This window comes from Phoca vitulina, unplaced genomic scaffold, assembly GCF_004348235.1.
Source record: "Phoca vitulina isolate PV1807 unplaced genomic scaffold, GSC_HSeal_1.0 scaffold11, whole genome shotgun sequence".
NCBI lineage: Eukaryota > Metazoa > Chordata > Mammalia > Carnivora > Phocidae > Phoca > Phoca vitulina.
The window spans coordinates 32,955,656-32,983,576 of NW_022589714.1; the positions used below are offsets into that span (position 1 = coordinate 32,955,656).

General features: G+C 44.9%; 1 protein-coding gene across 2 annotated transcripts; it reads right to left on the minus strand.

Moving 5' to 3' along the window:
- Positions 1 to 1,347: 1,347 nt before the first annotated feature.
- Positions 1,348 to 26,850, minus strand: TFAP2B (transcription factor AP-2 beta). Of its 2 annotated transcripts, XM_032410151.1 has the most exons (8): positions 26,783 to 26,850; positions 26,446 to 26,582; positions 21,562 to 22,020; positions 16,691 to 16,751; positions 8,973 to 9,192; positions 7,208 to 7,326; positions 4,895 to 5,036; positions 1,348 to 1,990 (listed from the first exon to the last, which is right to left on the minus strand). In XM_032410151.1, exons 2-8 carry the CDS (start codon positions 26,524 to 26,526, stop codon positions 1,690 to 1,692), a joined length of 1,383 nt encoding a protein of 460 aa, XP_032266042.1. In that variant the 5' UTR covers positions 26,527 to 26,582; positions 26,783 to 26,850; the 3' UTR covers positions 1,348 to 1,689. The 2 variants fall into 2 exon arrangements, with proteins under 2 accessions (XP_032266042.1, XP_032266043.1); XM_032410152.1 differs by lacking the exons at positions 26,446 to 26,582; positions 26,783 to 26,850 and adding an exon at positions 23,257 to 23,283 and having other exon boundaries at positions 1,690 to 1,990.
- Positions 26,851 to 27,921: the final 1,071 nt, after the last annotated feature.

Consider the following 27,921-nt stretch of genomic DNA (forward strand, 5'->3'; position numbering starts at 1 on the left):
GAGTTCCAGATCTTATTTCATGATAATGCTCAGATGAAGCCCAAGAAAGGAGCCGGGCTGCCAGAATGAGAGACATTAAATGCAGGAAACTTTATCCACTGGGAATAGTCCCAGTGTATACAGACGGTAAAATTCAAAGCTGAAATACATCTCCTTTCACTTTGCATTCATTATTTTGCCATTATATGCCACAACAAGTGCACGTCTGAGAGGGGGGAGTGTCTCATTCATAAAGCATCTTGTAAGAAAGCAATTGTTGCTAAAACACAGGAGCTTGGATCACCCTCCTCCCCACAACCACACAAAAAGCTGCTTCTTCACCGGCTAAAACAGCAATCACCAAAGAGCCCAAGGAAATGGAATCTATTTCAAAGGCAGGTCAATATTGCTAAAATATTGGGCTCCAAGAACCCTTACTCTTCTCCCCTAAAATTCATTTTTCAGCTCCCCCTCCTGTGGAATTCCATGTTGAGGTATCTGTTAGCAACTAGACTCAAAGCTGCTTCAATCTCTTATTGGCCACTTTCTAAATTATTCCCTTTGAGCTTCTTTAAAGAAGTGCACCTGCAGAATTCTGACACACAGGCTTTGATTAAAAAGGGATCGGATTTTTTTTTTCTCTGTACCTTATAGATTGTGTAGGAAGCCCAAGTCCTCTTTGAAGAAGCTCATAAACCATGCGGGCAAAGCTTTGGAAAACAGAAGAGAATGAAATGGTACATACCCCTCCGAAGGAATTACATACTAATCAACGTATTCATATTGTGCTTTTTTTTTTTTACTATTGTTCTTAAAATTGGTAGATGACACAAATATAACAAATGCAAGATTCTCTGTATGCAGATGCCGGCAAGGCTGGGAATTAGTAACATTTCTGAAAGGAACTGATGATGAGTCTGAATCAACTTATTGATCCGGATTTTCCTCAGCCGCAGGAGCCTCTGCTCAGCCGCCCGGCACAAGCGGCAGCCCCCACCAGCACCACCGCGGGCCTCCCTCCCCACCCGCCCTCGCCCTCCCAAGGGTGCCAACGGCCTGGGAGCTGGGCGCCGGTGAGTTAAGAACGCAGTGCGGGGCGGGGGCGGGGGTACCCAGGGGACTGAAACACAACGCAAAGGGGCTAACCACACTCATTTTCATCCCAGAAAATTCCTGTGACAGCTTGAGGGAGGGAGGGCAACGTAGAAAAGGGTGGCTGGGAGAGGGGTGAGGTGAGGTGGAAGGGCGGGGACTGCAAGAGTGTTTCCTAAAAATTAAAAAGTTCGTGCGTCTCAGTCAACCAACTCTCAAAGCACTGACACCAACAATGTTTCTCCGATTTTCTTCCAATAAGTTAGCGTTTTCTCATGTTTAGTCTTACGTTTATTTTCCAAAGGGGGAAAATCATGGTTTTCTTTTATTATCAGTATTACTAAGCTCGAAAGAACCGAAGTGGAAAATCCGGACGTTTGTCTCCAAGTGTATCTTGAAATAGACACTGAGAACCGATATTGTTGCTCCGTTGTACGCCTCAGTTTTTTTAAAAGTTATTTAGCTCTTTTTTTTTTAAATTTGATTGTATGTGTATTCTACCTAATATAATTCTTCCAAAGCCAATCCAACATTTTAAAGCTAAAATTAAATTTTTTCTGTTTTCCTTTTGTATTTAAAACATTTTTCTTTCTTTTTTTTTTTTTTTTTTTTACTTTTTCATTTCCTGTGTTTCTCCTCCTTGTCGCCAGTTTTACTACCTGGGCCTTCCCCAGACGTGTGCCTGTTAGTGGTGGTGTTGTTCAAGAACATCTTGTCCATGCCTTTGAGTGCCTCGGTGAGATAGTTCTGCAGGGCCGTGAGCGCAGCGCAAATGGCCGGGGCGCCGAAGCCGTGCGTGATGAGGCTGAAGTGCGTGAGGCAGCTCTGGATCCCCGGCTCCAGGATGGGGCTAGGCCTGCTGTTCCCGATTGGCGTCCGGTCCTGCGCCAGCAGATCCGTAAATTCTTTACAGAGTTGCCTGCAAAGAGGCGGGAGAGGAATAAAAAAAATCACCCTCAGTGTCGTTGTCACTGGCATTAGAAAGGAGACGCTCACACAAGCCCAGAGGCGCCCGGTCACCATAGAGCCGGGGAGCAAGGCTAATGTGGACGATTCCGCTCTGATTCCCTTCCCAGAGCTCTCCCTTCTGGAGCAGCTGGGACTAGAAGGAAAGCAGGGGGTGGGGAAGTTAGGCACCCCTTCTATCCCAAAGCCTTGCCTTTTTTCTCAAATCCAGTGTTCCCCCCCCCACCCCCCCTTCATTCCAGGGCCGCTTAAACTCTGCTTGGGAAATCGGCTAGGCTTTAGCGTTGGGTTTTGAATATTCAGTAATGTTTCGCTCTTACCTGGCAGTTTTTGTAAAAACCCCTTCCCCCTTCTCTCCTCTGCCTCTCTAACCTCTTGGTGATCAGGCTCAAAAAGCCCTGAAAGATTTAGGCCCCTGAGCCACAAGCCTGTCCCTGGCACAGAAGCAGATTGCGGGAGACTTGCATGGCCCAGGGCAAGCAACTGTTTATTCCAGGAGAGAATGCTGATTCCATTTAAAGCAAAAATCTGTTTACCTGCAGTATTTGGGAAGGAAGGTATATTTTCCCCTTTTCCCCCTTTCTTTTAAGCACAGGCTACTGAAAATCTTTGTACCACAGGATTGTTGTCAATATAAAAGGATTCCTACATTGTTTAAATAAAACCTACAGGTAGATGGTTAAGACACTGGGGAGGGTAGATTTTTTATTTGTTGAAGGTTTTTATTTCCTCAAGGCAACTACAATTTAGAGGAATCTCTCAGCCTTAGAAATCCTACGCGCCTAACTACGAATTGAGCTTATTTGAGAAATTTTTAATATAGGAGGAGGACAAGAGGGTTAATATAGGAGGGTTTTAGCCCGGAAGGTCCAATGGCTTGGCTCGGCTACCAGTCAGAGGAATGGCATCCCAAAGGCCATAGCCTTTCACAGACTGGCAGACTGCTTCCACTGGTGGGGGCGGGGGTGGTGAGAAAGAAAAACTACAGAAGTCCAGTCTCAGCACCCGCACCCCCCCCCCCCCCGCCCTGACACTTGGCGACACGTGGGGCCTGGACAACAGGTAAACAAGGCAGTTACCTAGAGGCCCAAATGAGTGACCCTGGGGCATCCTTTGCCAGGGGGATTACTCTCAGGAAGAGTAATGCCTGAACAAGACAGAGAATTACCTCCCCCACCCCCATCTGCAGCAGGTGAAAGGGTTTTGGTTTTAAGGCTGGTGGGTAGAGAATCCTAACAGGTATCCTCTCTCTACCCTCCCCTCTATTGGTTTCTCCACTCGAAATGCACACATGCATTCTTACAACTAGGAAGAAACAGGTAACGGTTCTATCTAAATAGGGCAGTTCTTAGGCCAGGGGTACCTCGGAATCACCTGTGAGGCTCAAATGCACACATCCATGCCTCTGCCCCCACGATTCCAATTCAGGGAGCTTGGGACTAGGTCCACAAATAAATATCTTGGAAAAGCTCCCCAGATGATTCTGATACTCACCCCAGGTTAAGAAGTGGTGTCCTAAGTGAAGTCACAGGGTTTCAAGAGGTGATGGGGTGGGGGAAGTTACAAGCATTCCTTAGGGAAATGATAGCATTTGTGGACTCCTATTACCTAATTTATGCACTTTAGTTTTATTTTTTCCCCAAAGTACATTTACTCTTTTATAAAGCACCGACAGGTCCGCCACAACCAGACAGTGAGGCAAGGGGCAGGAGGGCAATAGATCTATTATGTTGCTAGTTGGTGGATCAGAAGGAAACCTTCCATAACCAGGATGGGTGCCAGGTTTTGATCATTGGAAGAGATGGTTAAAGTCTTTTCTTAAGTTTGTACTCATTACCAAAGTGCCAAAAAGGAAATTCTGAACTGGGGAGAACAAATGCTTAGAGTCAAACATTCTAAATCTTCAAAGCCCAAAGCAGGGTCTGTAAGCAATTAAAGTTCTGGGACGTTAATATTTTTTGACCCTGCGGAAAGGGGCAATCAAATTCCAATCACGTCTCAAAAACATCTGGACAAATTTGAGCAAATGATTTTTCAGCCTTCCATATATTTCTTTAAATTACGCTGTCAACGGAACAAACCGCGTCCTCCAGCACTAAATAAATGAGCGCCGCTGTTTGGGCCGAGCCTGCGAGAGAAACGTGCGGGTGCACGCAGCGCCGCCCACTGCAGGCCTGAGCCGGCCATAAACCACCAACAATATGACACCGAAGCCAAAGACAGGAGTAAATCAAATAAATAGAAAACCTACTGTAAAAGTTCAAATGAGCTCTAGACCTAAATTTAGCCAGAGATTTACTATTTTCCCCTCTGGAGTTGTAGTAAATTTTACATCAGTGGAAGATGCCAAACAGCAACGTAGGAAAGAGAATAATTAGAGCTGCGGGTAGAGATGGGTACACGTGGGTGACATATAGACACCCCGAGCGTGGATATGACAGGGAGATGTGAAACCGGGCAGAAATGTGCACCTAGGGACCCAGGGAAGAACTGGAACAAGGACCAACCCAGAAGAAGACGATAAGAACTGTAAAAAGCCTGGATTCATATTAATAAAGCCATTCTCCCCCAGAAACTTGGTAATAGAGAAGACCAAGAGAAACCCATAGCCCATAATCAACTTGGGTGGGGAGGGGGGTGAGAGAGAGAGGGGCAGCAGGGTGGAGCCGGGAGGGCTCCTAGCCAGCAATCCACAGGCTGCAAAAGCTACTTTGACCACTGAGCTGCTTCCCTGCTCCACAAATGAGGTCTGCATTGCCGCTCCCCAGCTCCCCAACACCGCCTCCCCAAGCGAGGTGATGAGGTGACACAGCAAGGTGGGAGTCAGGGAGGAGGGCTGAGGGTCTGGGACACTCACTTGGTAGCCAGCAGCATATTCTTTCGGGAGTGCAGGTCACTGGGGTCGGTGTGCTGCCGGTTCAAATACTCAGAAACCGCTTTAGCAGGAAACTCCGTTTCACAAATATACCCAAAATCCCGAGCTAAGTGAACAGCTTCTCCTGAAAAGACAGCAGCAGAGGTAATAGTCAGCACCTAGTCCCGAATCATCCCAGGACAAGAGATCCTTCCTGGTCAACTGTTGTTATTTACAGAAGAGGCCAGCTGTTGGGGGCAAAAGCAAAGGTGAGACTGATGCCCAAAAAAAAAATGATTCTCAGGCCATAAAGTTGATGGAAGAAATTTTGCCCCTGCTGCTCTTTCCAGCCTCTCCCTGATGATCCTTTTAGCCAAGTCCTAGCTAGGCATCCTCTGAATAGCTTCAGGCCTCCTACATCCCATGCTTTCTCTTAAGGGAAAGATGGGCAGATGTGTTCAGGAGCCACCTTACAATTGCACCTAGACAGTTGGCTGGATATTCAAGCCAGATTTCCCTCCCCCTTTTAAAAGCACCTGTTACACCTGCTTTAAGTAAAATTTAAAAGTATTTCTATCTTTTGTATTATCTTTTGTATCTTCCTATAACTGCACTAGGAAAAAACCTCTTATTAATAACTAATATATACAAACATAATTCCATGTGTGTACATGTCCACACATATTAAAGAACATATGTAATAACATATGGAATGAGTGTTTCTGTCCAGCAATGAAATATTTATTCTTTGTCGGTTCCTGATAGGTTTCAGGTTTCTCCTCAGAGGTTCCTGTCATCATCTTCCTACTTAAGGACTTTCTACTGCACAAGATGACACAGCAGCTATAGAAAACCTGGACATCTGAGAGATTCCTCAGCTTATGTGGAAGCCCCTTTCAAATAAAGCATTATTACCCTTTAATGCACAGCCTTGGGTGTTCAAGGGAAGATACCGAACATGAAAAAGAGACATGTTGAATTGTCCCATAGCTACGTTATTTTTAAGGAGCATGACTTACTTTTAATCATCATTATTATAGTAACAACAAAAGACTTCAGGCATGATGCTTACAGTGATCCAGATCCATAAAACTGAAAACTGCTAAACGAATATTGGAATTTCAGTAGTTTCCCTGTTTTGTCCTTTCTCCACCCAATTTCACGTCTTGGATAGAGATTACCTTGACTGCTTTTACAAAATAAGGATGGTGATATTAGCAATTCTCTGATGGGCAAAAAGTAACCCACCCCCACCCCAGCTGAGAGTCAACTGCTAATAAGCGTGCTCAGGAAATTTGGTGACTGCTGCCCCTGGAGGGTAAGTTTGGGCCAGGCAACTTTGCCTTGAAGATGGCAAAGTGCAAAGCCTATAAATGTGATGACTTTATGGTTGCTCCTTGCATATTCTAAGATCTCCTCCAAAAACCAATTCCCCACAGGAGTGTCATAATATCACATCCATAAAAATAAAAGAAAAAACCAAGACCAACATGTTAGACTCTAGAGAAAATTCTACAACTTCCTTCATTAGGACCATCTGGATGTATTTCCTATCCCTTCCCCATCCTGCAAATTAACTGCAGATCCTCTTGTTCTCAACTGTGTAGAAGATCCTGTTTATTACATACCATAAATATCATCCCCCAACCCCAAAATGATGAGTAAATTAGAATGTGCTTGTTATAATTATGGGCCTTTAATTCACAATTGATGGATCTACACTGAAGATCATACGTGACTCCCCTCCTTGTTTCCTCACCCTACCCTTGACTCCATTTTCTCCTAGGCCTCATTGGCTTCACTAAGCCATATTTCATTCATAATAAGTCCCAGGTAACCAGCAGGAGATAGGACCCTGGGAGTGGCATGAGTTTTAAAATAACCACAGGGGTCATGAATGCAATAATAGTTTCATAAACTGACAATGTGTTTTCTACTACAGAGGTAGAACCTGGGAAGGAGAGGGGTATAGAATGGATTGCTGCTTCCAGGGTTACTCTTGCAAGAGTTCAAACAGAGGGTGTTTCATGCACTCTGTCCTGTAACTGGTGGCAGAAGTGACCCCTGCACTGCCTTAGAGTCTGGACCTGAGCACTCTTCAGAGCTTAGGGACCTTCGCACACGTCCCTTGGCCTCTCTACAATTGCCAGCTCCCTCTAAGTAAAAGGACCTTTGAACTTCTCTCAGGCAGCCGCTTGACATCCAACTCATAAGGGCACAACAATCGCAGTGATTTCCAGTTAATCATGAAACGTGTAAAATGTCAGCCTTCAGCCAACAGTTAAACTTCGTGAAATAGCCACACGTCTTGCTTACCTTCCACCAGGGAGGTGAGTAACGTGACATTTGCAGCTTTGCGCCTGCCCGCGGGTAAATTCAAACCGATTTTTTCTAGCCTTTCTCGCAAAGATCTCCCCCCATTTTTCGATTTGGCTCTGAAATTGCAAGAATTAACATTCTGATTAACCTCAGAGTGTTCCTGAAACAAAGTTTAGACTTAGCAATCTAAAGCCCAGTGGAGCTTGAAGAGGTTTTAACTTGAGGTTAGCACATTTTCCCCCTTTCCTTTTGGTTATTTGCTGATAGTTTGCTGAGGTTTGCTTAATTTCTGCAATACAGAGCATTAAAAAAAAGTGAGTCTTTTTTTTAATCTCGTGAGAAAAAAAATGATACCAGATGGGAATAATTAGGGTGTAGGTTGTGGGTCCAGAAAAGGTAGAAGTTGCACATGCAACACAGAAGCTCTTTCCTTGTAATGGAGCCAGTTAGGTGAACAGAAACTGGGCAAGCACAACCTTGCTGAAAAGAGGGAAAGAACTGGGTGGTTCAGAGAGAAGGCACTAACTAGCTGAAACAGGTGGGGTTTTCGAGGAAGGAAGGGGTCAAGAGTCACTATAAAATGGAGTTGGGTTAAAAGGGGAAGGAAGACTGAAACATGAAACCAGCATGATGATGGTAATCGCAATAACAGTTAAACTAACACTTTAGGGAGTTTAGTTATGCGATAAGCACTGTATATTGATTATCTCACTTAATCTCATAGCAAGTTTTATACACACACGCTCAATGCCCAGGGGTGATTGAAAGAAACTTCCACACTCCGGGGCTCAAAGGACTCACTTCAGGAGAGCAGAGCAAGAGGATTCGAAGTGAGAAAAATCCATGAGTCACACCCTTACCTCCTCCCCAGACTTTCCCTGTATGTGCTAAATGCTGGGCAAAAATACAAGAAAAAACAAAACAGTTACTCTGACCTCTCTTGTACTGTTCACACAGCCACTTTTAGGAAAGAAAGGGACTTTCAACTCCCCAAAGAGGCTAACTTGAAAAATTCATCCCCTACAGTGTCACCTTCATATCAGAGACACTACCAAAGTGTCCTTTGTCCAGGCATTGGCAGAGATTCTGGGTGAAGGCTTTAAATCTGAAGATAAAAGCCATCTCTTCCCCCATTTTCCACAAGGAAGTCTATGGAATGTCTTCTCCCCATATTATGGAGCACTTGAATGCCCCCCCAAAATAACTATTACTATTCCATTGCTATTATTGGTGGTGTTCTTACTGAAGACAGGAGGTCGCAAGTCTAGCACGGCATTTTTTCAAACTGCAGGGCACAATGCCTTGGTAGGTAGTGACCAATTTAGTCGTCCGCCAAGCATATTTTAAAACAAAACAGAGAAATGTTACAGTACGTTACTGGCACAAAGCAGGTTACTCCATGAAACGTCTGTTTTAGGTAAGTGTGTGTAGGCTCTGAGTTTCACTCAGGCTAGAGAATGCCCTCGAAGTGTCCCGGGGACAGGAGGGAGCCAGGCGCCAGGCACAGGGCAGGGAGAGAGGGAGGTTCCCAGCGCCGACAACGGCGGGAGAGCGAGGCGGCGCGTGCTTGCGGCGCGTGGGTCCCAGGGCGGCGGCGCCTGCGCGCGCGGCCCCCAGCACGTGGCGGCCGTGGCTCTCCGCACGCGCAGCGCGGGGGCCGCGCGCTGGACGCCCGGTTGCTTGGCAACTGCGTCCGGCTATCTGTAGGTTTCCGGGAGAGCCCTCTTCCTTCACCCCGTAATAACCGGTTTGGGGGTTTTACCTTCTGAGGACGCCGCCGAGGAGAGACGCATTGAGGCATTCGGGGGGCGAAAGCCGTCTCTGAACTTCCCCCACAGTTACTTTGTACTTTGAAGTTGAACTGAGCAGAGACAAACGGCCCGGGACCGAGCAAAATACCTCGCCGGTGTTGACGGACATGCCTCCCAGGAAGCCATCTTTATTCATCATCAGAGAAGTCACAGATTTGGGAGGAACCGGAACTAGAGAGAAAAAAAATATGCCATAAAGGTGACCGGGTTTCGATCCTGGTGACCGGCTGATAGAATGTGTCGGTGCGTGCGCAGGGGCGAGGCCACAGGACAGGCGCCAAGTGGAAAGCTGGAGGAGGAAGTGTTTGTTCCAGTGGGGCTGCGGTGCGTTCAGAGCACTGTGTACAAACAAATGGAAAAGCCATCACTCCTCTGGAAACTTACCCCATGTGTGTAGACCTATGAGTGTCGCTTGCCACAGCCCCGCTCGCTATACAAATCAAGAAAACACGCAGCCTAGAGTTTGGATTGTGTTGTGAAACCCAGCAAATCCTATTCCATCGTGTGCTAGGTTGTGACCTGAGACATCTCAGGGAGCCTGTCTGAATCTTAGATTCCTCATCCGTCTCCTGAGGTAATAATCACATTTGGTGCTGAAGCCTGAGAGTGATTATACTATCAATGATATAAAATGGTAATACCAGTGTTCTTTATGGGAACCCCTCCCTCCTTTCCTATTGGACCCAAATCTGTGGTCATCACTGGAGAGCACTGGAGAGTGGGCCCTATCAGAGACACTGTGCTCAAGAACAGCCAAGTAATACCATTAAACTTGGGCTCAAAAGAGCTGCTCATTTCTCTAAAGTGGATCTCATTCTTTCCTACATCATAACAACACATTCATTTAGAAATGAACCCAAATGCTCCTCTCCAGTGAAAGCAATTCCACGGTGACATGAATTTTGTTTACAAATTAACTAAAGCACCGGCTGGTGATTGTTTGGAGCAGTTATGATTTACAACAGGTGCCCTGATCAATCAACCAATCACTCTAATTCATGTGAGCGGAGGTCTTGCCTTGCCCCAGTTGTTTCATTTCGGCAAGTAATTGATAACAAACCGCACTCAAGGTATGTTTTATGCAGAAGTTAATAAGAGCTGACAGCTGGTTGCCACTGCTACCCAGGCGCATTCAGTCTCACCAGCCTGTATTTCTGTTTAATTGTGTTTCAGTGTCATCTGCACCTCAGGAAGAGGCGGGGCTCAGTAGAACCAGAAGGCTGGGAATGAGGAACAATGAATGGTCAACCTCCCAATTCGCTGGCAGTCTTACTCCCTTGGAGTTCTACACTGCTGAATTTCTGCAGGCTCTAGAAGCCACAGGGCAGGTGACTTCTCCTGACTTGCCTTACACCTTAGCTTCTTCCAGTGGGATATGAAACTCGCAAATCTTCAAACGGTATTTGTTGATCACCAGTCCAGGGGATTTATTGAAACATGCATCTGGCATGAAAAAGGAGGTTTCCATTCCTGTTCTTTAATAAACAACAATGTCTCATCCTATAATCCTGGTAGGGGAAAGATATGCTCTTTCCACCGTCTAGAGCCTAGAACACTTATATGTCAGACAAGTTGCATAACCTCTCTTGCATAGAACAGACCAATCTACACTGAGTATTTTTTAACAGCTTATTCCCTCCACTACGGATTCTGGCATTCAGACCTCCATGATTGTTTAGAGACTGCTGAAACCCAGGTAGGTCCCAAATTTCTTACTTATTAGGAATTGCATTTGGCCCTTTACAAACACCTTGTGGAAAAGGATTTTCCTAGGAGAATGGATGGGGGTCCTGGAACAGTCCCTTTTGCTACTCCTTAGTAGACATTTTAGTATTTCTGGATCTGTCTACAGAGTGCAAAGCCTTGTCTCAGGGCAGGTGAACGATGTTGGGTAACAGAATGGATCTTCTGCACTGCTGTGGTGGTGGGGGGGGGGCTACAGAGGTGCTGGCTTCTTTCTGATTCCCCTCATCATATTATCAGTGAAGCTGCTTCCCATTTGAGAGTGAACCAATGAAAAGTCCAAGTGTGAGTATTAATTAAATTTGAGTAAAATGTGGAGTTAAAGTTATTTAAAAGACAGTGATTTGGGTGGGAACAAATCATTTAATTCTCTTACACAACATCCACATCTATTTTGATCTGTCTTATTCTTCGCAATACTCTCAATTTTCATATTTTCATATTTCATATTTCAGATTCATATTCATATTCAAGAACTCTAAGCAAATAATTTATGATCATGGGAATTAGCATCAGATAACCCAGGAGAAACTTTTCCCCAAAATATAGATGATGGCCTTTTGTAATTTTAACATGGGAAGAACTATAGAAATAAACTACACAAAAATCTCATCTTCAACGCTCAGCAATGTTTTTATATTTAATATTTTATATTTTATACTATTAAATATTCTTGAGAAAGAATATTTTAACAATAAAAATCCTCACTAAGCTGAAAATAGTAAGTTCAGTTCCTATTTCCCATATCGGACAACCAAATATCTCCTTAGGATTGTAATTTATCTGCTTCTCAGAGTCCCAGTTGCCAAATCTCTTGAAAAGCCAGGCCTTTAGAGACACTTTATAACCTGCCCTCTAATCTCACTATTGTTAATTGCTTGATTTACCTGACAAGAGCCATTTCCTATGGGGAATGTATATTGTTCCCTCCCTGGGCTGTACCTTTCCGCAAATGCATTATCACCTAAATATCACCAATCCAGTTAGCTTCTGTCAGCACACTGCTGTCTTCTTTTGTTGTTGTTGTTTTCCCCACAAAGATGCAAACTATTTGAGCAGACATGCTTCAGGTTATATTTCCATTTTCTTAATTTAAGTATAAATCGTATTCCTACCATCTACTCTCTCATCTTCAGGTTCTAACCCTCTCCTACTCTGGCCTTAGACCTGGTATCTTAGACTAGACCCTACCCATTTCTTGTCCTAACTTTCCTTAAAATCCCTCGCACTGTTATCTACCTTCCCCTCCACTCTCACACCTGCTTAGCTCAGCTGATTAACCCCATATTTTATTCTCTTTGTCTTTTCCCTTCTGCTTTCCTCCAGCTTATCAATAAACCCAGAGAGCAACAGGGCCCGGTTGATTTGTTAGTAATTATGAGCACACTGTTCCTGCTCATGGAACCCAGAGATGACTAAGATAGGTTTAAAGCGACAGCAGGAAATGGTAAGGAAATGGAGCATAGCAAAACTCAGCGTGAAGCTTTCAGTTCTTTACATGTTTACAATTTTCTGTGCATACATTAAAACCGTTTTTTTTTTTTTTTCCTATTCGGTTCTCAGTTGCATATCATGACCAACTTCTGGATGTAACATCCACAAACCTTGCTCCCCTCTTTTTTTTCTTGCATTATATCGGGGAGAAGAAAAAAAGGGTTAAAACCGATAATATTTCATTACAGTGACTGGAGTTTTATTTAAGAGAGAGGAAGAAAGACTGATTAGGGAAAATATTCATTAGTGGACTACAGAGAGCCAATGTGTTAATAGACTAGCTCTTAATCTGTATTCTTTAAACTTAAGTATAAAATTGGAGCCTTGCTATCTTTGTGTTTGACTGCAAACAGACCCTCTGTGGCTCTGATCTGCTGGTGGGGAAGAAGGGAAGAAATGAACCCATTTAATAGATTCAAGGGTAAGTCCCTCTGAAAGATACTCAGACTTAAATATGTAACCTACACCAGGAAGCCACCAAGAGGTTGAACAGTGCTTGAAATAACTACTTCTCACCAGCAGAGCACCCCCTTCCTTTATACTTGCATTGTTTCTCATCTACCTGAGGGCTAAATATTATTTCCCATGGATATATAGCACATCTATAAATGTGAGCACCAAAATCCTGGAAAGAAAAATAAAAGGATTCTCACAAAGAAATCTGGAATATAAAGAACTACAAACATCCAGGGTTAGTATCCTTTAGGGGCAAAGTCTAAGAGTCTGGAAACTGAATTGGGTCCCATCACTTACTCTGTGTGTAGGACCTTGAGCAAGTCATTTATCTTCTCTCTGTCTCAATTTTTTCACTGGGAGTGGGGGTGGGAGTTGGAGAAGAGTGTCTAACCTTTCCAACTTTGAAATTCTGTGAACTCTGATTACTCCCTGGGTGGCTGGAATGTATCTCAGAGTCTTGAGTTGAATAAATACCTGTTGGGATCCAAGTCAGCCCTGGAAATGTGAACCTCTTCTTTTGAGGGAAAACTCATACCCTTTCAGAGGCTCTGACATACTCTTGGTGCTTTTTACCTTCTAGGTCAGAAGGAAGAATCCCAACATTGTAATTGAAATTGGCAATTTCTTCATAGCCCCCCTGCCCCAAAGAAAATCCACACTAATCAAAGTGTTTATATGGGGAAGGGGCCAGAACTAACGGGAAAAAAAGTGGGAGAGAACTGAGGTTGAACTGAAACTAACCAAACAGGATATCCCTAAGACCAATGAAAATGCCCCACAGTCACATTTGAACCTTGGACTCCAGCCACGCTAGCCTTTCCAAGAAATCCCAGCATATTTTCTGCTCTCTAAGGTGTCAGACCCATTGCATATTAGCTTCTGATTGCACCAAAAACTTTTTCTTAAAGCCTAGGTGAGCCTTCTTTTAGTTAGGCTATAGGATGTTAGCAGTGATCATTTATATTAGTTGGGCACCAACCCACCCCCTCCCCAGCCCAGATTCCTAATCTTAATGGAACCAAGAGTTAAGAATGATTTTTTAATGTCTCGTTGGATTTTTAGACTGTTAATGTACCGAATCCTTCTCATTATTACTTTATTGATTGCTCATTGACCAGCCCCCTTCAAATCGTATTAACCACCCTCTGCCGGTTTAGATTAGGAGAGTTTAAAAAGCACCTTTCATTACTCCCTCCACTCCTGCCTTGGAGTTGAGACTCAGCATCTTAATGGGAGCTCTAATGGGGCAGCTAAGAGGAGAGGGGCCACGGTCCCTGCCGATTGCATTAATAGCTCAAAGGGGGCCAATACAGAAAATTAGCCGTAAACGAGCTCTGGAGATCTTCAAATGAAAGAGCCATTTATCACGCTGGCTACCTTCACTCCACTCGTTTGCTCTCTCTACTGGGAACAACTCATTTCCTCTTAACTAAATTACTTCAGAAATGTCAGCTAAGCCCAGATAGCAAACATAACAAGAGAGCTAGCCTATAATCTATGGGGTGATATCAACACGGGTGAAAAATTGGACTGGTTAAATTTTAGGAGAGAGTCCTTCCATAATTAGAGTGAGAGACATAGAGACATATATCTTTTATGCCCAAGTCTTCTGGCTTCAGTATACGTAATGGCAGAGACATGCGAACCTGGATCAGTGGCTACAATTTTTTATTAATGAGGTAGACTTTTTAAATCTTTCTACAAAAAATAAAAATTATAAAAATCTCTCTAAAAGCCCATTAGAAAATAAATTAAGCAACCAAGTTCCTTGCCAGTTGTTGAAATTTAGAAAATTTAGTTCAGAAACTTTCTCACCTCCTTTTTTATGAAATTAATCTCTGGGAGATATCCCTTATAAGGGGAGGGGAGGGGACAAAGAGGGCCAGGAAGGAGCAAGTGAATCCATAGCCTTAAGTGGTTCATAGTTATCTATAACAGTAAATCAACCACTTATTCCTATTTTGCCCATGACTCTCTAAAGATAAACATATATTAGGATCTTTTCTTCATGTAATAAAGCAAATACCTAAAAGACTAAATAATGGAGTTAACCTAAAACTTCATATTCATACCTTATCCCCTAAATCAATAAAGTGACTGGGGTGCCACTTAGTTATTTAAAGCTGCACAATTTAAAAAAAAAGCTTTCAGAGCCAGAAAAAGTACTCCGTGTTTTCAAAACAGAACCAGCAACTTTAGTCCATATTCTCCTTTTCTTATTACTGGAGATACCCTTCTACATAGATAATCACCTTTTGCTGACAAACATATACAAGCCCTGAAACCAAAGCATCCCATATCTAAGAATATTTTCAGCTCTGCTTTGTTAAGCAAGCTAAGTTCCAAATATTTTTATTTGCCTACCTATTAATAATATTTCTGATTGGTCATCTGTTGGGTATGCCCCACTGACAGCCCAAATGTTGTTTCTAGGATACAGAGCCCTGAGATAAGGGGTTCTAGCCTTCCCTGAAAAGGGAGGGGGAGCTGAAACAAAAAAGCCAATGGAGCAGTGCCTCCCCACCCTCCCCTACTCACCCCCATCAACCAGCAATTAACCAAAAGAGAAGACCCCAGAGGAAATGGTGAAAGTGAGCTGTCAGGACAGTTGCGAATCTAAGCACCAAGCCTGGATGTCCGAGCAAACCCAAAAGCTGGCATTAAAAACTGAAATGATACTATCTAAAGAATAGAGGGAGGGATGTTTGGAACAACACTTAGAATAAAGAGTTTTGCCCCAAATCTTACTATTCTTCTTCAAGATATTACATTCCAAAGCCAAATGGCATTATTCCAAGTACAGCTCCCCTCCTCCCATCCTCCACCTCTTAAAGCCACTTTTTCTGTCTCTGTAAAAGAAGATAATTTAGAATACCTCACCCTGTTTGGAATTCTGATTTCACGACCCTCCTACTGTAATGGCTTGACTTTGGGTTACTTTCCAAAGTGCTTTTTCCTTAATTGTTTTTGAGTGTCATGTGGCTCAAATTAATCATAAATGACTGAAGCTAGGGGTTGTTGACACCAAATATAAGGACGGGCCTTTTCCAGAATCGATAAGAAAGGGTTACAGTAGTTAAAATTGTATCTCCAAATACCAGTTCTTGCGATAATTAAAGATTGCACTGTTTACACATTCAAGCTCCTAAATTGGTGGCACGTGAGTGACATTCGGGCCTTTCGGCAGCCACACTAATCGCTAGTTATTCTCTCAGTGACTGTCAGAAGAGAGGGGGAAAAAATTAAGCAGCTGCAATACGCCCGAAATGAGTTATTGTAATTACATTTAATTAGTTTAATTAGTTAATTATTTTGCTTACAGCTGTACAAGAGACTGCAAACATTTGTTAATATCACATGCCCTTTAACAGTATGGGGTGATTCCACAGTCACACTAAATCATGAACGCATATGTAGAAAGATTTAGAAATGTGCATAGGCTGTCTCAACTTCTTAGGATGTGCATATTTAGCAACACATTTGGCACAATTTTTAAAAAAATAAGAAACAACTCATAAAACACAGAGAACTGGAAACAGAATTACCACACACACACAAATCAAATGCAAAAACAAGAAGAGGAACTATCTCAACAACATAGGGTTTAGCTCAGCAAACTCCAGTTATCAATGAAATAATTATAGCACATTTTTGAAAGCAGTGTTTCCTAGTCAGTTTCATACATGATGGTAGTTCAATTATTTAAGATATATCTAGAATTGCTACCAAATGTACCATGAGAAAAATGTCAATAGTCTCTGTCCCTCTGTCTCTTATCTGGGTTTCTGCCTTTGGTTACCCCCACCCCCAAATTTCCTTCTTCCCGACATGCCTTTTTCATCTAGACAGCCCCTGTCCTATGATTGTGAACAAACATTTCTGTCTTATAAAATAACTAATTCCCCCAAAGTGAAAATTCATAAAGACATGACTGCACAGGAAAACTTTGCTTACTTTTGGGAGGAATAATCCATACCTTTTTTTATGACAGACTGGTCCAATAGATTCATGCCGCTGTTATTGGCATCTTCAACTGACTGTGAATATAAAAACATCACTATTCAAATTGACTGGATATTAAAGAATTGCACACATAAATCATGTCATTCCAAACTGGAGTTTCTGTTATTTCCATTTATATTAATTCACAAAGGGAGGTTTTATTATTATCATTATTACCTCCAAATCAACATAGAAATGAAATTCACCCAAATTATAAATTCTTCCAATGGAAGCAGAGGAAAAAGGAAACTGTGAGAGACATCTGGGATGCAGTATTGGTTTAGTTATTATATTAAACATAGATGTTACACAGACATATAAAGTTTTATATTATTTGCTCTTATGAATTGTGAAAATTTGGCAATAGCTGAAAGATTTTCACCAATATTAGAAAGAATAATTTCTGTTTTCAATTTTATCCCAGAGCATCTTAACCCTAGAGTCATTTTACAAATACATAATAGTTTACATTATGGGATTTTAATTAAAGTCTGAGCAATTTGGAATGGAATGCAAACAGCAACACATAGGAACACGTTTGCAAGCTGGCAGGACCGCACGCCCATGCAGTCCATACATGTCCTTGTGTGCTATGAATTTCTTGCTGTGTGATAATCCCTGAGAGGAACCTGCACAGTTCGCCCCCCCCTCCAATCCTGCTGCTGCTACTTCCCAGCAAGAAGCGCACCTGTTAGGATGGCAGTAATAACTACAGACACACGGATACAGAGGCTCAGATCCTCCCAGTCAGCACCTAGGTAATGGCAAAGAGCATTCATCTTCTGTGCCACAGTCTTATCCTAAAGAAGGAAAGTTTCAACCCTGGGTGTTGGCAGCACTTCTGAGGGAAAAGAGCTGTTGGGATGAGTTTCTTACTGTCAGGATGCACAAGAACAGAGTTTTGGCTGTGCATCCCAGAGCGTCCAAAAGCATTGTATTCCTTCCTCCACCCCCCAATGAAAAATAAATGCTAGGTCTTTCTGAAATGTCCTGCTGCTTTCCCTGATTCTTAGAAACCCAAGTTTGGACCAATTTGTCACCCACTCTACAGAGAAGTAAAGAGCAAGGGCTTGAGAGTGAGGCTGTGTTTTCACAGCACCTTCCACCCACTCACAATGCATCCCCAGACAGGGCGTGTGTTCATCACAAGGAAAGACTGTCTACCCCAAACAAGCAGCATTAGAAATGAGATGATCTAATCACGAAGGGAGCATGTTAATTTGTTTCTTTTCGTTTTTAATAGTCACTCTTCAGTTGTCGGAAAGGTGAGGAAAATTGTTATTCTCCGTAAGAACCGTTTTCCATGTTGCAACATGCCATGTACATATTAAGAAATAGTAAAAGCTTCTTTAAAAAAGACTTCATATAACTTGTTCAAAACTCCTCAGGAGACCCCACCACGCACACGCGCGCGCGCGCGCGCACACACACACACACACACACAAAGATTCACGCCTTGCTATGCTCACGTGTCTACAATGCGAGGTGTCCACTCAAGACAAAAGTAATCGCCTGTGTCTGTGGGCGGGCAGGCCCGGGATCTCAGGGGCCAGGACCCGGGCGCCCCCACACCTCACCCTCACGTCGATACGTAAATATGTATATACGCCTCATCAGCGACGTGGGGGTAGTTGTGGTAGTTAATGAGAAGGCTCTTGTCTGATTTTCTATCTAATTACGGCCGCCTGCTGGGTTTTTGTACAGGATATTCACGCAGCATGCTGGCGCTTAATCGTCACAGGGAGGATCGTAAAGATTTAATTAGGACTGCATGCGGAAGCGCAGAAAAACAACTCAGACTCGTAATTACTAGACTTCTTTAGTTAAAAGTGATACCAGGGGTTGCTTTAAGACACTAGGATGTGTTTGAGTGTGTGTGTGTGTGTGTGCGCGCGCGTGTGTGTGTGTGTGTGTGCGTGTGTGGTGGATTTGACAACATCCTGATACGTTTATACTCAGGGGTAGTAGAGGTGAGAGAGGTTAGAGAGCAAAGATTGGAAGAAGAGGTGTTCATGACAACTAAACTCCAAACTAGGTGTCATCTCACTCCATTCTGATGCTGTTTTTCTGAGTTTTTAACACTGCATCCCCCCAACACACATACACACAATGGGTGAAATGTAGCATACCCAGAACCCAAACAGCGATTTGCTAGTTTAATAGCCCCTGTGAGTAAATTGAAATAGAAATTGACAGGCTTTTATAGTTTCATTTAAAAAAATATTAGAAGCATTTGGTTAATTAGCTCCTCTCCTCCTCTTCTCTCACGGTCGGGGCGGTGGCCCTCCGCCTGTGTGTCTGGGTCACCCAACATAGCCCCATACCAACCCTCGGCCAGGTGATACCCCTAGCTAAGAGGCCCACCCGCCCAGCAGCGCCCTGGGGATTTGTCTGGTCCGCGGCTGGAAGGAGGGGGGAGGAATCCGGAACACATAATAGGTTCTTGAGATCGAACAAGTGACTGAGGTCCAGGCCGAGGCACTCTCTGGTCCCTTCTCAAAGACTGTTCGGGCGCAGCTAACCCAATCCGTAGCTGCAAGTAACGGCGAGATCCCGACAGGCTCGTAACTTCAGCTCCCCCCTCTCACCTCGCCCCTTGCGCTCCAGATCCCTAATTCGGAAGTGGATCCTCCGGGATGGAGCTGATGAGGCACAGCCTCTGCATTCGGGGCTCTGGTCCTAGGTACATCTCCTCCCCGGTCTTTCTTTGTCACCTGCCCCGTGTCGCGGCAAGCACACCCAGGCCTGGGACGCCTGTCATCGCCACGGAAACCGAGATCGTCCCCGCTGCCTGGGACAGGCGGGAGGGGGGGTGTCTCCCCCCAACCCCCTGCACTGAGGGTCGTCCAGATAAAGTCCCGCGAGCCACCCCACGTCGCCAGAGGAGCGGCTGCGAAGCTTCTGGGGGAGGAACAGGGCAGAGGTGTGTGGGTGGGGAGCATGCGTGGGCCGGGGCCTGCACCTTCTCTCCTCTGGGCTCTTTGCACCTCGCAGTCCGCGTTCCGACGCAACAACTCAGCCAGCCGAGCGACGCTTTGACGAGGCTGTTCTCCCCAATACACACTGAACTGGTCCTGTTCTCTCGTCCTTTGCATTTGGCCAAACACTCAAAATCCCTCACAATTATATCTTTAAAAACTAAACTAAACCTAAACTAAACTGAAACCAAAGAAATCTATTCCCTCTTTTGAGAGAATTCCTGGGTTCAGTTGACTGAGTCACTCGGCCTGCAGGGTGATGATGACGCCGCCAGTGTGTTGGCATTGCCAACAGCAGTGGTGATGAGTTGATCCACTTTCATTATCTAGCACTTTGAGCGTACTCAGAAAGGTTAATTTCAGAACTTACGCCCCCCCCAACACACACATTACCCCAGTACATTTTTTTAAAAAGCTCTTAAATATTTCCTTCTTGTATGGTATTCCGAAACGAGCAATCCCTCCAGACAGGGATAATCAAGCTTGATTAAACCAACAAAACGATCATTCTTATTACTACAGGTAAATCCAGCCACAAATCAGGTGATTCCATCATTTTTGGACATAATAAATAACTGAATTTCCTTTAAAACAATAAGCCATCATAGACTACACACAGGCAGCATGTGATGCTGTCACCACATTTTAACTGTTCAAAATACTTTTTTTTTTCAAGTAAGGTAAAAAAGAAGGACTCAAGTACTTTTTTTTTTCTTCCCCATTTCATTTTTCTTTGCTTTAGAGGTATGTCTAAAATGATGCATAATATACACAACTATGCCAATGAGACCGAAGTGTCAAATACCTTTCAACCATATTTATCTTTTCTGCAGACTATTTAAATTAGGGAGCAAAAGGAGACCTGCTCAGAATCACCCAGACAGTTTTTAGAAATCGTTTCTTTGATGTTTCTTTGTTTAGTTTAACCAAGTATTCTCAACCAAATCAGGCTCCATTGTGTAGGTTGCAGATGGGTTAGGGAGTGGGTGGGGGGAGTGTGTTGAGCCTTTTGTTTTAAGAAACAAACACGTGATGCCTCTTTAACTGGGATAGTGGCTTTGGGGAGAGGAGAGTATTAACGGAGGGGGAGGACTGGGGAGGGATGTGGAGAATATTGTTCCACAGTCATTTAATGGATCAAAAGGTGAAAACAATCTCCAAAATGGTATGTGTGCTCTTGGACTCCCAAGCAGAATTATGGCTTTCTGGGTCTCTCCCCACAATTATTCCATTTCTCAGGAGATGACTCTGGAATTCACTTATCTTGAAAAAGGGCTCAGCAGCTTATGAGACATTCAAAGTAGGACCTGGTTTGGACAATCATAGCACATGTTTTTCTTCCCATGTGCATTGTCATGCTTAACATCCAGCAGGAACCTCTGGAGCCCAAGAGGACATTGTGCCTCTCTGCTGAAGCTCCAGACTCTAGGCAGCCCCAGTCTTTCACCTGCCTTGTCAGGAGGCCAGGCCCACTATGGGACACTCATGGGGAGTGGGTTGGGAAGGGTACCCAGCTTGCTAGCACAAAGTGCAGGAGAATAGGAAGTAGCTAAGGCAAGACAAAAAACATCTAGCCTTAATTCTGGTGATGCTAAACTATCAACACACGCATATATTTTTCTCCTTCATGATTTCATTTCTAGTGCTTCCAGCTTTCATAAATGGACCTCCAGAAATCACCACTACAGAGCCATACATGTATAACACAGAAACAGTTATATATGTGGTGTCCAGCTATTCCTGTTCTAAAGATGGAAACTACCTCCCCCAAAGGATACAGAGCCGCCCCTCCCCCACCCCTCCCATCTCCCAGGGCATTCACTATTTATTTATTTATTGTCCTTTTCATTTGTTTGTTTGTGGTTACCTGGACGTCTTCCATTCCGGGATGGCCGAGGCCGTGCAGCGAGAGGCTGTCACCCATGCCCGCGTCCAGGCCGTGGTGCGCCGAATGCAGCAGCACGTCTGGCCGGCGGACCGAGTGGTAGTCCCTCCGGGGGTCGAGGCCGGAGAGCTGGGGCAAGGCTGCCCGTGGCTGGGGCAGGAGAGAGCCGGCTTCCGAACCCACTTCTTGCCGCTGCCGTTGCCCCCAGGGATGCTGCTGGGGCTGGTGCAGTGGATTCAGGGAGTAGGGGTCGTTGACGTGGGAGTAGGGATCCTGGCTCTGATGGTAGGGGAGCGGCTGGTAGGGAGGCGGGAAGTAGGGCGGCTGGAAGTCTGACGACGGGGTGTGGGACAGCGGCGGGGCGCTGGAGTAAGGTCCCTGGGATACCGAGCCCAGCTGGGAGAGCCTGGAGCTGTGGCTCGGGACGCCATCGTGCCGGTCCTGGGAGCGGAAAGAAGGAGAGAGAGAGAGGAACAGAGTGACAGAGACAGAGAGAGAGCGAGAGCGAGAGCGAGAGCGAGAGAGAGAGAGAGAGAGAGAAAGAAAAAAAAATACAAGCGACTAATGGAGAAGCCCGGCTTCCGTATATTCTTCCCAGGACAGGGGAAGCAAGAGTCTGAAACTTATACTCCCAAGTTGACTCAGAGGGCACATGATTTCAGCAATTCCAAACGCCAGGCTTTGGGGGAAAAATGGGGAGAATCACCACCCACTTAACCAACATCTGAGCCTTGTGTTGGGAGTGCAAAGCGGGCAAAAGGGGTAAAGTAACTATGTATGGGAAGAGATTCTAAATTCCTTGGTTAAAAATATAGGAGGCTTACACAGAGTATTTCCTCTTCTGGGTATTTTAAACTATTTTTCCTAATCTTTCAGAGGTCCAAAGCGTAACAAATTAAACATCATACTTTTTGCTGTGCTGCTCCTGTTCAAAACCAACTTTGGCCTTCAGTGGCAACCCAGCCAGCTGACCAAGAGCTCCCCACACAAACCTGGTAATTCCAGGAGCTCTGAGGAATCTGCCTGATCTGAGTTCCCAGTCACCCCTCCCTCCCCAAGAGGAATTAAATAATTTAAATAGTGTTTGATTGAAATGGATCTCATTTGAAATCATACCCTGACCCCACGTTAAATTAAGTTGAATTGTGGTTCTGAGGAGTTATTTCTAAGGTTGCTTTTCTGTATCTAATGCTATTATACTCCAGGGTGTGAAAATGAAGGACCTGGGGTTGGGAGGGTAAAACAAGAAAAAGCCCAGACAACTTACTGTTGGTTCTATCTGGAGTAGCAAACTAAGTGGAAGGAGAAGGGGGAGGTGTGTGTGTGAGAGGAGTGTTTAAGTTTCTCCCTCTCCTCTGTGGAAATGCCTTGGTAAAGTCCCTCTGGTTCTTTTTGGAGAAATAGTCACCTAAATTTCCAAACTGCAATGGCAAATAAAAAGTTTTTCTCTGCGGCCTCCCCCCTCCCCAGCTGACTCATGGAGCTCAGACGGAGAGCACACAATGCAGAGAGAAGCAGCTGCAGCCTCGTCCAATTACGGTGCTAAATTACCAAGCCAAAGGCGCTCAAAGGAAGACAGAGACAGAGAGAGTGAGGCACACGCACAGAGACGGAGAGACAGAGAGACAGTGAGAGGAGGGAGCATGCAATTCTGGTACAACGTGAATCCAAACTCACCATGGATGAATAGGTGTGGACTAACATCTGGAAAAAAAAGCCTGGTTACTGCTCAAAATCAAACAATGATTAAAAAAAAAAAAATCAAGGAGTCCAGCAGAGAAACGAGCTGGACACAGGAGCCGAGCTTGAGGGGTTTCCAGGACAAGCCATCAAAAAAAAAAAAAAAAAAAAAATCCCCCCCCACCCCCAAACAAGATTGGCGATGCCTGTCACACACAGACAGAGCTGTTCATCGGTCTCTTGCTGTCTTTTTGGCCTCTTTTCTTCTGCCGCTCTTCGGGGCTCCAGATGCAGTCCTCTTCCACCCGAAGCTGGGCTCAGACTGCTCGGGCGCCCCTTCCTCCCTCCGCTTGCCTACACCGCCTCATAATAATTGATATTCATGACTATTAATATTACACGAGTACTTTAAAGGGAGAATGGAGGACAAATGGAGCGTGAAGCAGCAGCGAGCGCAGAGCTCCCCTACTATTGTAAATGACGTTCATTCAGTGGAGAATTACTAGATGTAATCAGACGAGGGGGCTGGCAAAGGCAGACTGGGGAAAAAGTTTAGCAGGAAAGAGGCAGAACTTCAATTAACTGAGCCGGGGACAGGCGTAAAGCAGCCCCTGCTCCTTTGGACAAGGCAGTGAGGGAGAGCATCACTGGGGGCTTGTACAGAACGTAGGTGTCCTTGTTCCTGGAGAGGGACTTTCCTAATGGGAAGAACTGATTGCCCTAGGTGCTTTGTGTGCAGATTAAAACACAAAATAAAAAGGCGTTGCCTCATCATTTGGAGGGGAGAGAAAAGTAAACCGGTGGGCCTGGTTGTTTACAGTGACGTTTAGAGACTTGCACTGAATACTGGAAATTATGCTTACTTATTAAAGGACAGGGGCAAGATGGGGGCTTTTCATCCCTTGTGTAGCCTTTCCCTCCTTATACTGCTCATACAATCCGTGATTTTTACCTCAATTTAAAATATATGCAATCTTCAAGTACACTAAACTTATCCTTTTCGAAAGGCAAAGCCAGGGGCAACAGAAAACCTTTTTGGATGTTTCAGGAACCCGTTCAACTGGCCTGACTGCCATTTCTGTTAAAGTTCAACCTTCTTCCCGACTTAAAAAGGTTCCTTCCACAGGGTTGCGGGTTCTCCTATATTTTTGAGCAGAAATTTTAGGCAAATAGGGATACCTGCAATATTCTCTCTCCTCTCCCTCCTCTCCACCCTCCCCCTCTCCCCTGTCTTCTCTCCCTCTCTTCCCCCTCCCTCCTATTTTTTCTCCTCTCTCTGCCCCTCTTCCACTTCACCCCTCCCTCTTCCTCTCTCCCTCCGTCCTTTCTGCTCTCCCTCCCTCCTTTCCCATTTAGCCAGTTTACTTTTCATAAGCAAAGAACAAGTTTTATCCTGCTTACTTTTGGGAACCCACTAAAATCCCTCTATGTATATTCCGATCTATTTACACACCGTGCCCCCGTCTTCACCCGTTCTCATGCCCACTTCGGGCGCTCACATTCTTTAGGATAGTTCTAGCGACTTCCACTTTACCATTATCCCGCGTGTTAAAGAAAGAAAAGGAGGCCGAACCGAAACAAAACGCACCAGGCGGAGGCGCGGCTCTTCGTTACAGTCAATACACAGCCACAAAGAGGAAAGGAAAACCTTAATCATCATTCCGCAGAAAGACGAATCTCCTCAATCTCTCTTTCTCTCTCCGTCTCTGTGCCTCTGTCTCTCTCTTACACACACACACACACACACACACACACACACACTAAAACTAGTGTTCCGGGCTGGCGGGAGCTGGGGTCAGTGAGCTGCCTGCGGGACGCGGCGGCCCGGCTGCGGCGGGGCCTCGGAGCCCCGGTCCGCCCGGTAAGCCTGGGCCCGCGGCGTCAGTCGGGGCTTACCGACCGCTTCAGTGCGCGGCCCATCATCCTCAAGGCGGCTCCCTGCCGGGCTTTCCGGAGTCGTCCCGGAGCGGAGGGGTCGCATATTCTCCCCCCACTGGTTTGGGGGAGCCTCTGGGCGTCCCACCGCGACCGTTTGGTACGACCGATAGAGCGCTACTCGCGCTCCTCGCCCGGGACTTTGCTTCCCGTCCTCCCTCCTCTCTCCAACTTTTCCGCTTTCCAGTCTCCGTCGGCCGGCTCGCCAGCTTCGACCTTCCCCCCGCCTTAATTCTGCCGCGCCTTTCCTCGAAGCTTTTCTTTCTGTCCTCCCTCCCTCGACGTCTCCTCCAGCCTTCTATTCCCTCTTCCCCTGGCACCTAAGTCCGGGTCTGCGAGGCCATTCCGCTCCGAGCGAAGTTCCGCGGGCCTCCGCCGCCGTCCCCTCCCCGTCCCGCCGCGTGTCCCGCCCGGACGCCCGCCTCGCCCGCGAGCCCCGGAGCCGCCCCGCCGCCGCATCAGTCGGCGCCCCAGACCGCGGAGGGCAGCGGCGAGCGGGGCCACGGCCCCGCTGGGCGGCGGGCAACTTCTCCAGCCCGAGGAAGAGTTGCGCTAACCCCAGCGTTGGAGAGCAGTGCGCACTGAACAAGGGCAGAACATTGAGTTAAAAATGCCCAAACATGGGGTGGTTGGACGCACTGACTCTCAAAAAAGCAAAACACAAGAAAAAAGAAGAAAAAAGAAAAAAAGAGATCTGCTAGGGCTCCTTGGCTTGTGCTCTATCTACACCAATCTAGCCCTCTATCTACTTCCCTCCTCCTAATTTTCCGTCCTCTACTTGGATCCGTTTGTTATTGATTTCAGAAATATTATTGAAAATAAAAATTAAAAGCCTGAGTCTGTTACGAATGAGGCTTGAAAATCTAATTCTCTCCCATACTCAAAACGAGGAGAGCCTCTGCCTTTATCAGTCTCTATTTTCTCTGCCCACATTCAGTAGCACCACATTTCCCATCAGAACCTTAAGGGGGGGTGGGGGCGAGGAAGAGAGAAAGAAAAATAAAAGAAAAAGAGAGAAAGAGAGAGAGAAAAAATCTCCTAACTTAAAGTAGCCAGATTTCAACCTTAAAGTTCTTTTTCCGAATCGCGACGTCTCCCCCCAGCCAGCTTTTCTAAAAGTTAGAGAAAGCTGAGAAAACCGGCCTGAAATCTACGACTAAATAGCTGAAAAATATATATCAGTTGGGGTGTCAAGAAGCTCAAATTCTCTATCTGCAAAGCTCTAAGATGCATCTGGGGGTGTCGGCTCACCTCATAGATATCTTCGTACTTGACATTCTCCACGAGCTTCCAGAGCATGATGGCAGCCTGGTCTCTAGGAGGTGAGTGCATTCATGTGAGGAGCAGATGTCTGGCTTCTCAGGACTCCGCTGTCTGTAATGATCCATCTATAATTGGAAATGGGGGATACACACCAAATCCGACGCTCCTCTCCCATCGCAACTTATATCTGTTGTCTCAAACAATAGGCTGGAGAAGTAAGCCTCAGCAGAGAGAAAAACATTATTACACACACAGGAGTTAGATGCAACCCACAGACATATATATTATAAAAATCATAAACACGTATTTACACCCAGACACCCACATTGAGTTATATAAGCACCCCTGGGTCACGCAGAGTCTACAGGCTCTAAACATCCATTTAAAGGAGAGATAGTTGTTCAGTGTGATTAATATAAATATACACATTTAAAAACCTCTGTATGGAAAATGATGAATCATTGTAGCCACTGACTAAAGTCTTCACAATTCATAATGAGAAACCAGGGGGCCAACAGTCCCCCATTTTCTATGTAGATTTTAAAAGGGGGACCATTACTGAGATTTTTATACACAAAAGCTTCTATTCATGTGTGTTCAGCAGGAGGGTATTTTGAAAGCTGGATTTGGGGATTTTTTAGGGCAATCTCTCTGTATCAGTGTCTACAAACTTTTTTTTTTTTTTTTAACTGTACCTCTATCAGTGTAGAACAACAACAACAAAAGCCAGCTCACCACAGTGACCATTTCTAATATTTTTTGGTCATTTTGCCCTACACATTTGGAAACTTAAATACTGTATGAGCACCTCAGTCTGTCTTGTTTGTCGTTTTAAGGGTTGTTTGTGTGCATTTTCAACGAATTCCTTGTGCCTTGGCTAGAGGCTCCATATTATGAAGTGGTTTTTTTTTTTTTTCAGTTGTTGGGAGCACACATTCGCACACTGTTAATTCTTTGCAGAGGCATAGGACATTATATTTGCATCTGTTGTCTATAACTTTTAAGTGGTTTTAATCATGGACAGTCAAGAAATGTTCACCTGAACCTTTGGAAGATTTAAGCAAAATGTTCTTCAAAGAGATAGTGAAAAATATTTTAGTATGCACGGATTTTTTTTTGTTTTTAGTGTATTTTTTTTTTCCTTAGGGAGGTGAATTGTGTAGGTTTTTTTTTTTCCAAAAAGGAACACATAAACAACAACAATAACAAAGTTAACCAAACCTTGAAAATGGGCGCCCTTTAAGGCACAGGGTTTCTGAATTTCATCACAAAGTGAATACTCAACCTCATTCCTCTTTTTCCCACCCCCTCTATTTTTCTACTCCCTTTCAGGGTACGGGAGGATTCCCACAGCCAGAAGGGAAATCCAGTGGAGGATCTCTGCCCCTGGGGCAGAAAATAAATGACAGGAGGGAATGAGGAGTGACCGGGGCAATTTGGGGTGGAAGTTATTAAACCTGATAA